Below are 12,113 nucleotides of genomic sequence, written 5' to 3'. Positions count from 1 at the left end.
GTTGTTCCTGGTTGGTTTCTTTACTTCATGGTTTCACAAGATATCTCGATATGATGGTGCTCACACCAGACCTTTTTGGCAGAGTTTGTAACTAATAGTGCATCTAACGCTGGTGTAACTTTCAAAATAAATTTTTAAAAAATAAAAAAGCTATTAGTTTAAACTTTTAAGAGAAAAAATTAAACTATGGAATTTTTAAGAATTTGTTCAGTTAATGACGCTGCGCAATAAATCATTTCTTAAAGTCTGGAGTTTTTATCAAAATGAACTCACTCATGAACTTATTGGAGTCACTCCGATGATATGGTTTGTAGTATTAAAATTTTAAACTATAAAAACATCTGATTATAGATTTATAGTACTTGGTTAAAATATGTTGGTAACAATTTTAAAATTAATTTCTTGCACACGGGAACCAATTTAATTTTACTAGTATCTTAAGATTTGATAACACAATCAACTAACACCGACAATAGTGATGCGAAGTAATCGAAATAATAGGCTGAGTGAAAAATTCGTACATTATCCACACTTCGGATATAAGTGTGCCGAAACATTAGCAGATTGTTCAAACAGGTTAAAACCAAAGTTTCTTAATGAAAGTGTTTCGAAGGAAGGTGCTCTAAATCTTTATTACAAAAACAGAAAACTTATTGAAGATGATTATACTGTCTTTCATGGATATTCACCCAAGGTTTTAACTTCTAATTGGTGAGTTTAAATTGTTTCTCTTTCATATGTATCTTTAAGAAAAACCTAAAGAGCTACGATGGCCGAACCCTACATTGTAAAATAGTATATTGCAGTTTTGTTGGATTCAATTGAGCGTGAGGATGAAAGTGGCGTAAGTCCAGTTTAAGCAGTTTTGTGATAAAATGAGTTTTATGTTTTGCTCTCTAAAAAAATGCAGATAATAAAAATAGCTTTATTATTTTTGTTTTTATTGTTATTTCATATAATCAAATTTTTTGTTCCATATTAGAATGTAATGAAATTTTAAATTATTTTAGAAAATGCAAAAAATGTGATCATTCTCATTCTCAACATATAAGATTAAACACAACGGCATTTTAAAACCAATGATTAGGGTTTTATTTTATAAACTAATATATCGAAATGCAGAAGATATTAATAATATTAAGGTTTAAATCAATGAAAAACATTTTTTAAAAATAGGTGAGCCTCAGAGTCCAGTCTTCTTCGTTTTCTTCCATTAGTTCGATGTAAAGTAATGGTCCATTGTCAACATCTTCATTTTTAGTTGTTTTCAAACTGTTAAAAAAAGTCATGGTACACTGGAGGTATGAATTTTAGTAGATCCAACTTGTCCTGTTTTTTCAATGTGAGTACTGGCCTCTTGGTAGAGTACAACATTTTTCAGAAACAACGTTCAAGGACAGCTGTCGTCTACCCTTTTTGTTACTCGGAGTTATGTCCAAAATTTTAAAATCCATAAATACCTGCAAATTTTCTTTTTATTTTATTTCAAAAGGACAACTTTTCTCCACTCTGATCCATTGAATTTTCAGCCAATTCACAGGAAATGTTTGTGTGTTTACTTTTCTTCTAGTAATGGTTTTTTTTCCAAAAGTTCTGTAGTCAAGAACTCAGCACTACTCATTTGATGAATAATACATTTTTTTCTTCCGTTTACAAGTAGCCACAACTTCATACCATTGTTGTGGAAGGTAAATTGTTTTTCCTTTAACTGCTTGTTCAACAGAACCAAAATCCGAGTCATTTAAAATTTTATCCCACATCATCCTTCATTTTTAGTGATTTTATTTTTTAACTTTGCATTCTTACTTATCCTTACGCTATTTTTAATTTCCAAGGGTGACTTGGGAAAAAAAGATAAAAAAGAAAAGCTTTCTCGGATAAGGAGACAAAATTTTGGACGATCTATCCTTAAAATTCTCTTGAATCTATTAAAAGAAGGAGACAACTCCATTTTCTAGTGAAATTGAGCACGTTTTCAATAATAACGAATCATACGTGCTCCAAATCGCTAAAGAACCTAAAATAAGTATATTAGATAAAATACAGTTTACCCTAGACATAGCAAAATCCATCCTTTAATCATACCCAGTGCAGAATTAAAATGGTTAATCATATTCGCAGGTTTTATCCTCGATCTTCCTATCCAAAAGACTATGATGCCTATGATCCACCTGGAGGCAACAATTTTCGTTCAAGTTATGATAGGTGGGGCTCTTCAGAAGATAGAATGATTTCTGAAACACGAGCGGCCCAAGAATCCTTCTGGAAGGAATATAATCAGCCTCAACCTAAACTTCATAGTCCAATGATCAATGTGTATACTTTACGTAATTTGTAAGTATGAAATTAATAATTGTTCACTCAAATGTTTAAAACATCCTATATCTCTTTTCCATAAAAAATTAGTTGATAAAAAGTACAATTTCCCCTAGCTTTTTATACCTACAGCCAGGATGGGGATTGAGAATAAGATTGGAAAGGAAGGGGCGCAGTCAGAAATAGGGGTTGAGGTTTTGCAAGGGAATCCGGGTAAGGTCAACGGACAGTTGCTCCAGTCGCCTCTTACGACAAGCGGAAGATACTGTGGCCAATTCTACAACCCCGGAACCACAGGGGAGATGTCCGGTTTAATAAAATAATAAGAAATGAGTGTTCACACCATATTTGTTTCAAATGCATTGAATTTTTTTTTTTTTTAGTTCTTTTAACTCGACTATCAGTAAATATCATAATCTTTTGAGCGATGGTCTCCTGATTATCAAAATTTGCGCACCTTAGATTTAGTAAATGTTGACATTAAATGTTACTAAATTCTGATACAACCAGTTGAAAGTGTTAAATATTGATGTAAAACTTAGGAAAGTGTCTCTCTATTAAAGAAAAAATGATAAGATTAAAGTGAAAGATAAGGATACAGTGTAGTGAGTAAAGAGTATTTTTTATAACTTATGTATTTTACGTAAATAACACCTTACTGACAGTTCTCATCTGAGAACATGGCTAGAGAGAATGGAAGCTACATTTTTATGAAGAGCTGCGGCTGGATCTTAAGTATGTAGATGTTTTGGTACTTAGAGTAAAGTGCACTCTGCACCCTCTTCTCGCAGGTTTATTCTCTGAGAAAAACATAGAATAAGGTAACAAAATATTTTTAGTTCCTTTTCAAAATGTTGGACCGAAAAGCTTTGCATCTTCATTATTCATTAATAAAAAAAAACCTTCCAAAATTTTTGAAATATTTTCAGCATTTTTTTTCTCATAACTATTATATAACTTTTGCATCACTATCAATATTATAGATATCATCATTTTCAACGATATTAAAGAGAATGGTTTAAATAAAATTGATAATTATGTAGATGTTTGTAATGATTCACTTGAGAATATTCAAGTAGGTAGCAAAGCGGGAGAAAAACAGTCTTTAAATAAACATAGAATACCAAAAAGGTTTATGATTTATTTATTAATCTTTTATCCAACAATCATCAACAACAAGTCTCAGACCCAGCTTCAATATCACAGTATTCCAAAGTTTGGCGGCAAAATACTATGTCGCCAGTCCTGTTTACATTTTTTTTTCTAAAGAAATTATTTGCAGGGATTTCAGAAATTTCAATAGATTACTCACCTCGCAACCAGTAGATAGCGAAGAGAGTGGCAAAACGCGAAAAAGATCAAAATCTCCAGATGGATACTCAACCACAATGCAAAGAGATTTCATAAATCATTACCCTACTGAACCGAAAATGGTGGATAGAGTAAGAAATTTTGAATTGTTATACTTTAAAAAAATTGCAGTAATAAAATACGAGTATTATATGTAACACTTATATTTATAAAATAGTAACTGGGGGAAATTTGTTTGCTATTATTTAACAAATCATTTTAAAGAAGAACAGCCCTATTTCTTGTCTTCCGATTGATGACCTCTGTTTTCGACTGATCGATCAGATAGATGGAGAAGAGAACCACTTTCAAGTTTGTGTTTGTTATGAATGGTTCCCTTAGTTATTGGAATAGGTTTGTGCTCAACGCTGATTCAATGCTCACAGGTAGGCAGATGAACTTAAAAACAGTCTTGATACCATTGTTAAACCATCATGATTCATATCCCAACGTAATCATCTTTGTAAAAAAAAAAAATGCTTGCATTCATATTCTTCATTAGAACGTACAGTATACTGTATGTCGGCACTTCAGACTTCCGCAAATCAGTAAACTCAGAAGAGTTACATCGTTACCTCATTGAAATATGTCTCGTCGAGTTGAGAGTTTATAACTATAATGTAGGGCATTATTAATCATCTTTCTTTAATTGTCATATTTCCAATTTACTCCTAATGTTCCATATCACATAAAAAAAAACAAAAAAAAAAAACATTTATTCTTGATTAATTGATGCTAATGGTTATAGCCATCAGTAATGTTTGTTTTCCCATGCCATCTTGAAAAATGTGCAATCATCTCACTAAGGATTTCATATATTTTGGTGTTACGAATGAATAGCCAAGCTCTTAATGCTCCTAGTATTAATCTTTGATCATATTTTATTTTAATTTGACAGGAAGAATTTTATAAACCAGAGACTAAATATCGTAACTTACTAACGGAAATTGCACATCCAAGAAGACCAGGATTCAATAAATTTTATGATGAAAATTTAGAATATTTAAATGCGAAAAAAGTAACAACAGTCGCTCCACCACCGTGGGCTCTGCATAATACTTCGGATAGTGGCTTGATCAAAGAAGAATCAGCTAAAGAAACACTTCCTCCAAGTGAAGAAGTAACAGAAGAACATTGCGCTAAGTGTATTCAGAAAATATAATTTTGTAATTTTGTTCCAAAATGCGCTAAACGAAGTAGTATTTTTAAAGACAACCTTAACAATAATCCCAACGCTTTTGCCAATTTTTAATTATTCTGTTACCTGAGCCTTTTCCTATATGCACTTACTAATTCGGAACTTTCTGACCGAAGTCTGACCATCTGAATATTTTCTCAACTTTTTCATACACTCTTCCTTCTCCCTCCATTATTATGAAACAACCGTATCCCAAATCTGTAAGAAACATACATCTTTGCTTGAAAGTTTTTACCAAGCTGAAGTTTCAGTCAGTCCAGTTAGTCACTATCTGGAACCATTAGAATAAGCATACTGCGCAGATACTCTTCTCCATCAACTATGAGGGTATCATCACCCAAAAAACCCCTCATTGTACTGAAGATTCAGTTTCTATTAGTTGGAAGGGTGGAAATTCTTTCATTCTTCTCCTTTAAACTCAATATAAAATAAGAAGTAAAAGAAATAGAGAAAAATTCTACTATTTATTTAAGTAATAAAAAAGCAAAACTGAAAACTGATAAAATAACACACCGATACAACAATTATTGAAAAATAACACAGAAAGTTACAAATATTAAATAACCTCTGGCAATAAATCATGCAGAAGTTAAATCAACAAACCTTAACTACTATCTGAGCAAAATCACCTCTTTGTTCTATTTTATTATAATTATTATTATGATTTCATTACATGAAGCACGAGAAATTTATTATATAAGTTACTCGTTTATTACAGTTATTTTTGGTATTATTTTTAATACTAAACAACTAATTACAGCCATAAAATATTCGAATTATAAACATTCACAGTATTTTTTTTCTTAAACTCTAATGTTGCAAACATTAAACAACTACATCGCTCATATTATGCATCTACAGTCACAAAAAAAACTTGTATACATTAACTTCTATAAGTCATAATATAAATAAATTCATTAGAATACAGCCATCATTGAATAATTCTTAAGCAACTACTAATGAATTAAAATTGGAAACAACTTATGAACACAGATTACTATTCCTTCATTTTTATATAATTATCTCAAAACAACCCCAAACACACCTAGAATAATAACAGGATCTCTGGCATTAATCTTGTCTAAATTTTTAATTAAAAATTACATGTTTTTAAAAGAGCACAATCAAATACTTTGTAACGAAAACCTATAGGTTGTTCAAGGAAAGTTAATCTTTTTATGGGCCTTTTAAATTAACGTAAACAACAAATTAATACACTTACTCATTAGAGGGAATCCACTGACCCCTGGACCTGTTTAGGTTACTTAAGTTACTATTGGCAAAAATCATGCTTGTTTTATCCAAATCAGAGTTATTACTTTATAATAAGCATCCTACTCGTTTGGCAAGAAATATCTAGACATTTAAAAGTAAGTGAACAAAAAAGCCATTTAGAGAATGTCACTTAATTTTATTCTGAACCTATTATAGGCTGCATTGATTCAAAAACCTATTAACAAAAAGGCAATTAACAAACCGACCAAGGAAGGCAATTTGAGAGCAAATTGTTTCAACGCCTCACTAGCTTTCTAGGTACAAAAAGAAAAGTAAGAACAACACCTTACAATCCGCAATCAAAACGTGTAGAAAGGTCGCCCTAATGGCTCATTTAGATATCAGCATTGGACAGAACTTCAATTGGGTTTGTGAACCACAATTGGGGAATATACAGATTTTAGTGTAGCAGAATCCTTTATAAGGACAAGAAAAATGGGATCAAGAAAAATGACAAGTCACCTGTCTCATGGAATGAAGAGAGACTGAACGATGTAAAGCTAGCCTGCAAGATGCTGCACTGATAACACTTCCGAAATCGGAAGCCGAACTCTCATTGGCCTGTGATGCTTCTAATCACTGTACAGGAGCTGTGCTGCAGCAAAAGGATTCCGGGAGATGAATACCATTAGGATTTTTTTTGTTTAAATACGTTATGAAGCGCAACAGAAATACTCAGCATACGATAGGGAGGTGCTGGCCATCAACAGCGCAGTTCGATACTTACAACCGGTAAGGAAGGCTGGTAATTATTTGTACAGATCACAAACAAATAAATTTATGCCATGTATCAGAGGCCCGCCTTGGCATCTCCAATAAGAAGTAGATGGCTAACCTTTATATGTCAGTTTGCTTCTGAAATAAAGCATGTGGCAGGTGAAGCGAATCAAGTAACAGACGCCCTATCGCGGGTTGTGGAAATACACATAATAGGCGATTTAATTAAGTTAGCCGATTTACAAAGAACAGATGTTACAATAAAGGACCTTGAAAAGCAGACTAATCTTAGCTTGCAATGTGGTAAGCTTGCTGAGCCCCACTATAGTGGTATGAGCAAATCCATATTGACATTTTTGGACCCCTTCCGCCATCAGCTGATAAAGTTTATTGCGTAACCATAATTGATCGTTTTACCCGTTGGACCGAAGTGGTGCCAGTGTAGAACTTAACTGCAGAAGTTGTTGCTTTAGCATTTTACCAAGGGTAGATAAGTAGATTTGCAGTATCCAAAATATTGACTACCGACCAAGGAAGGCAATTTGAGAGCAAATTGTTTCAACACCTCACTAGCTTTCTAGGTACAAAAAGAAAAGTAAGAACAACACCTTACAATCCGCAATCAAAACGTGTAGAAAGGTCGCCCTGAGCACTGAATTCTGCACTAATGGCTCATTTAGATATCAGCATTGGACAGAACTTCAATTGGGTTTGTGAACCACAATTGGGGAATATACAGATTTTAGTGTAGCAGAATCCTTTATAAGGACAAACTCTACGTTACAGTGACTGTAACAAACCTGCCTTTTTGTTAGTAGATGAGCCAAATACACCAGCACTACTTCCGACCGACGAGCCACCAGCTAATAGATATGGGCACAGTGTAAAGACGAACTTACGATTTATGGACGCAGTTGTTGAACGGAGTACTGTAGAGTAGGGGACTCCTCCAGTGAAGTTATAACAACTGCTATCGATAGGCGAGGAAGGTTACAAGATGTATTGCGGATCCAGTCTCGTCTAGTGAAGTTGTATTTTTAGTGGTTATATTAACCGATGGCAAGTGAAATAACGCAAACTAAACTTAATGACGCAATTTCGTAAGTATAGTTTTATTTTTAAAAAAAGTTTTACTTTGCTACTAAACTATGTTATTGCACCTTCATCTACAATCGTGTATTTGTATAGAGTATTAAATGTTATAAATATGGAGCTGTGAAATTATGGCAGCGATATAAGAATAATATGTCAACTGTATAGATTTTTTTTTTTTGTTTTCTTTTTTTGGCATTGGCTTCCGCCATACAGCCAGGACTGTATAGATGTTTAAAATAAAAAATCCTTTTTATAACTGTACATAAAAAAAAAAAAATCAATAACCCTCTATTATTAGCCCATTTAATACAATTCTTTAGATAATAGAATTTTTCTTGTTTTATCTGAAAAAGGAATAACTTGAATATTATTCTCACTCATAAAAAGGCTCCAAACCTGATAAATGATTCACCTCCTGTTTATAATTATTTATATTTCAAGTTAGTTAAGCTACTTTAAAGTTAAGCAATAATTACGATGCTTAGGGCGTTTGTCAACACCGGCTATAGGTTATTTCGTCCAAAAGACTTTTTTTTTTTCGCAGATTCTATCCACAAGTCCATTCGAATGTGTTTTAGGACACATACCTCATTTTTGTCGTCTTCAGGAACTATCCGTTTAGGTCGAATGCTTGGCATACAATAAACAAATAATGGCTGAAATTGGCAATATATTTTTTCCCCTTTGAATATATGAATAAGCCATTAAAAATAATGAACAATACTCTACCGTTATTAAAAACATTCCAAAACAAAAAAAAAAAACTGTAAAAAATTACTTTTAACCCAAAAATTGCTTCTAACTATTCTTTAAAAAAAAGAAAACATAGACAAGTTGATCCCGAGATAAAATAGATAAAATCACAAAATATAAATTTAACGTTGTAACATTAATCAAGTCCAAAAAAAGGCAACAATACTGATGATTAAAAGCATAAATTCATCTTAACTTTTATTTTAATCCAAATAATTTTGGAAATAATTAGAGAGCACGTTTACATAAAAAAAAAAAAAAAAAAATTCAATAAAAAAATATATTTCAAAGAACCAATTCTTCAATCTCTGAGAAAATGCAAAATTTTAATCCAACAACTGTTGACCCTAAATGAAATTTAATTTAATTCATCGATTTGTTTTATAATCGCAGAAAAAGAGATGAAATTTGTTGAAACATTTTCTTTATATTTCGTTTAAAAATATAATAATTTTAAGGGGCGCTAGTTACCCGAATAATCGATGTGCCTAAATAATTAAAAAAAAAATACAATTTAAATTAAAAATAATTTAAAGGAATCAACAAAAAAAAACATGGGGAATTTAATCAGATTACTCAACCCTTTGACACTAGCCAGAGGTAGTCATTAAAGGTCATTTTATTTATGTTTCGGGTAAATTGTGCCATTCTTCTGGAGCTTTCTTAAGATGGGGATGTTCTCTAACCGTACAAACTGCACTAGTCACAAATTCTCTCCACCCCTAAAAAATTAGAGAAATAAATGAAAAAGAATTCTCTGTTCAATCCCGATAAAGCCTTCCTAATTATCTTTCAATTTTATTTAATAATTACGTAGATATGAAGGTATGTCTAAAATTAAACTTTTATTGACAATATATAAAAATGACACTATTTCAAAGGGGTCAGCTTGAAGTTTTCATCATTTACCCTAAATCTATTATAAAAATTTTTATTATTTTTTTTAAAAAAAGGTAATAGGAACTAAAATCTATTGTCAACATAAGCGTTTTATATAAGATGAACGCTATGAAGTATTTAATTGGCATATCTAGCGAGAAAAATTGCGCTATTATTGCTCACTGTTCAAAAGAAATTGAGCGAGATGAGCAATATTAATACATTTTGTTTCATGAAACTTTGGCTAGACACTCTTTTATTTGTTCCTGATCCATTCGCTAGAGACTAGGATAAAGATTCAAGTAACACTATTAACGTGACAGGGGAAGGTTAGTTGCAATGTTTATAAGCATGGACTTGTAAAGGGAAGATCACCAGTTCCAATTCTGCTTACCAAATCGCTTAGGCAGACGTGCTCACGGAATAAAAAGATAATGCATTCACCACGAACTTTGAATAAACATGCTACAATTGATATTTTTCGTTTTCCGTAAGTAACTTTGGAATTCATTAAAAAAATATATATACAGGGTGACCAGAGTTATATGCTCCACCCACTTTTTTTTTAACGGCGGGAAATTTCGAAAAAATAAAAACACGTATTTAATCATTTTTAGTCTACTTTATTTTTAGTGATTGACCCATTATTTTAAACCCCTGTATCTCGAGATACAGCATCCAACTTTGTTTTTTTAAATGGAACGTTATATTTTTTTTGCATATTTTTATAGTATTTGAGCTCCTAAAAACAACAGAAAAAATTTTTTTGAAATCGGTTAGGTTTTTCAAAAGTTATGGTAATTTAAAATATGAAAAACAAATTTCAGTTTATTGTCAAAATTACGTTATTTTTTTTAAAGAATCTGTTCAAACTGGGCACAATCAACAGATAGGCAAGCTAAAACTCTGGACTACCACGCTTTGATTGTAGCAGCACTTATGGAGGCGAAGTCAAGATCTAGGCAGGCTAGAGTTATTCGACGTTTAGGTTGTTTTTTCTACAAACGTTTGGTGTGGAGTTTTAGGAAATCAACTAATCGGCCCATACTTCTACAGAGAGAACTTAACTGGTGCAAGGTAACTAACTTTTTTTAAGAGACATTTTGCTAGTTCTGCTTGAAGATGTTCCTCTACAACGTCGGCTAGATATGTATTTTCAACAAGATGGTTGCCCGGCACATAATGCGAGTGTACGATGTTACCTGGACAGAAATTTCCGTGAAAAGAGCATAGGAACTCATTGTGCGATCTAATGGCCACCTCGATCTCTAGTCTTAACCCCAATGGACTATTTTTTTTGTGGGGATCTCTAAAATATAAAGTGTACAGTAACCTTAATCCCGTGGCTTCAGTCGATGATCTGAAACGTCGAATAACTCTAGCCTGCTTAGATCTTGACTTCGCCACCATAACTGCTGCTACAAACAGAGCGTGGGAGTCCAGAGTTTTGGCTTGCCTATCCGTTGATTGTGCCCAGTTTGAACAGATTTTTTTTAAAAAAAAATAACGTAATTTTGACAATAAACTGAAATTTATTTTTCATATTTTAAATTACCATAACTTTTGAAAAACCTAACCGATTTCAAATTTTTTTTTGTTTTTTTTAGGAGCTCAAATACTATAAAAATATGCAAAAAAAAATATAACGTTCCATTTGAAAAAACAAAGTTGGATGCTGTAACTCGAGATACAGGGGTTTAAAAAAATGGGTCAATCACTAAAAATAAACTAGACTAAAAATGATTAAATACGTGTTTTTTATTTTTTCGAAATTTCCCGCCGTTAAAAAAAAAAATTGGGTGGAGCATATAACTCTGGTCACCCTGTATATAAAACAGAGAGCTACAATTCATTAATCCAAATTTTTTTTTTATCAACAAAAAAGTAGCTTACTTCATTTCATGAAGATTCAAGAATTGGCTTCGAAAATTTACAAAAATACGAGCTATATTAGGCATAATTTTTATAATAATATATGAGCAAAAATTATATTTAAATTATTGAAGTAAAATATTTATAAGTAGAAACTGACCAAAAGTGAACTTTCTACAAATAGTACTTAAAACAAGTCACTGCTAAAGCTTTAAACAATTCTAGCGAGGTTTAAATAAAAAATTGTTATTGGTAAAAACAAATACACAGGATTTGCTCAAATATCTTTTGAAATGTCATTATTTGAGATCTTCAAAGAAGAGAGTTTATATACAATTTTGCATAAAGGTTTGAAATTAAATAATGATTTTTTTTATGTGCAATAAATAAAGATTATTATAAAATTATAAATTGATCAAGAATTTTTGTCACTAAATTTTTACAAATTATGTTTATGAATCAAAAAACCTTACTATTTTGAAAAAAAAATATTTTATTTTCAAAATTAATAACTGTAGTCTTTTTTAAATAATATTAGTAAAAATTAGTTACCTATAATACTTTTTTGGCAGTCAACTTTTAAGAACGCTGCTGATTGTAGGCCAGACTGTTATTCACAAAATCTCTGAAATAAATAAAATAAACACATATAAAAAAT

At 31.6% G+C, this 12,113-nt stretch overlaps 2 protein-coding genes across 7 annotated transcripts in view; one reads left to right on the top strand and one right to left on the bottom strand.

The window, feature by feature from the left end:
* The first annotated feature begins 340 nt into the window (after positions 1 to 340).
* Positions 341 to 6,073, top strand: LOC141455964 (uncharacterized). The gene is made up of 4 exons (XM_074131491.1): positions 341 to 711; positions 2,122 to 2,334; positions 3,599 to 3,758; positions 4,565 to 6,073. The coding sequence occupies exons 1-4, from the start codon at positions 479 to 481 to the stop codon at positions 4,826 to 4,828; spliced, it is 870 nt and encodes a 289-aa protein (XP_073987592.1). The 5' UTR covers positions 341 to 478; the 3' UTR covers positions 4,829 to 6,073.
* The window catches only part of LOC141455963 (lysophosphatidylserine lipase ABHD12), a 50,689-nt gene continuing 43,885 nt past the window's right edge, over positions 5,310 to 12,113 (bottom strand). For 5 of the 6 annotated variants that reach the window (XM_074131485.1, XM_074131487.1, XM_074131489.1 and 2 more), the window contains one exon: positions 5,310 to 12,080. In XM_074131485.1, coding sequence (XP_073987586.1) covers positions 12,035 to 12,080 — 46 coding nt within the window. In that variant the 3' untranslated portion in view covers positions 5,310 to 12,034. The remainder of the gene's footprint in view (positions 12,081 to 12,113) is intronic. The other variant, XM_074131486.1, reaches the window with a different exon arrangement.

The sequence above is a fragment of the Rhodnius prolixus genome, unplaced genomic scaffold (assembly GCF_049639745.1).
Source record: "Rhodnius prolixus isolate KJV_2025 unplaced genomic scaffold, Rpr scaffold_4, whole genome shotgun sequence".
Lineage (NCBI taxonomy): Eukaryota > Metazoa > Arthropoda > Insecta > Hemiptera > Reduviidae > Rhodnius > Rhodnius prolixus.
This window is presented reverse-complemented; position numbering and strand designations above follow the sequence as displayed.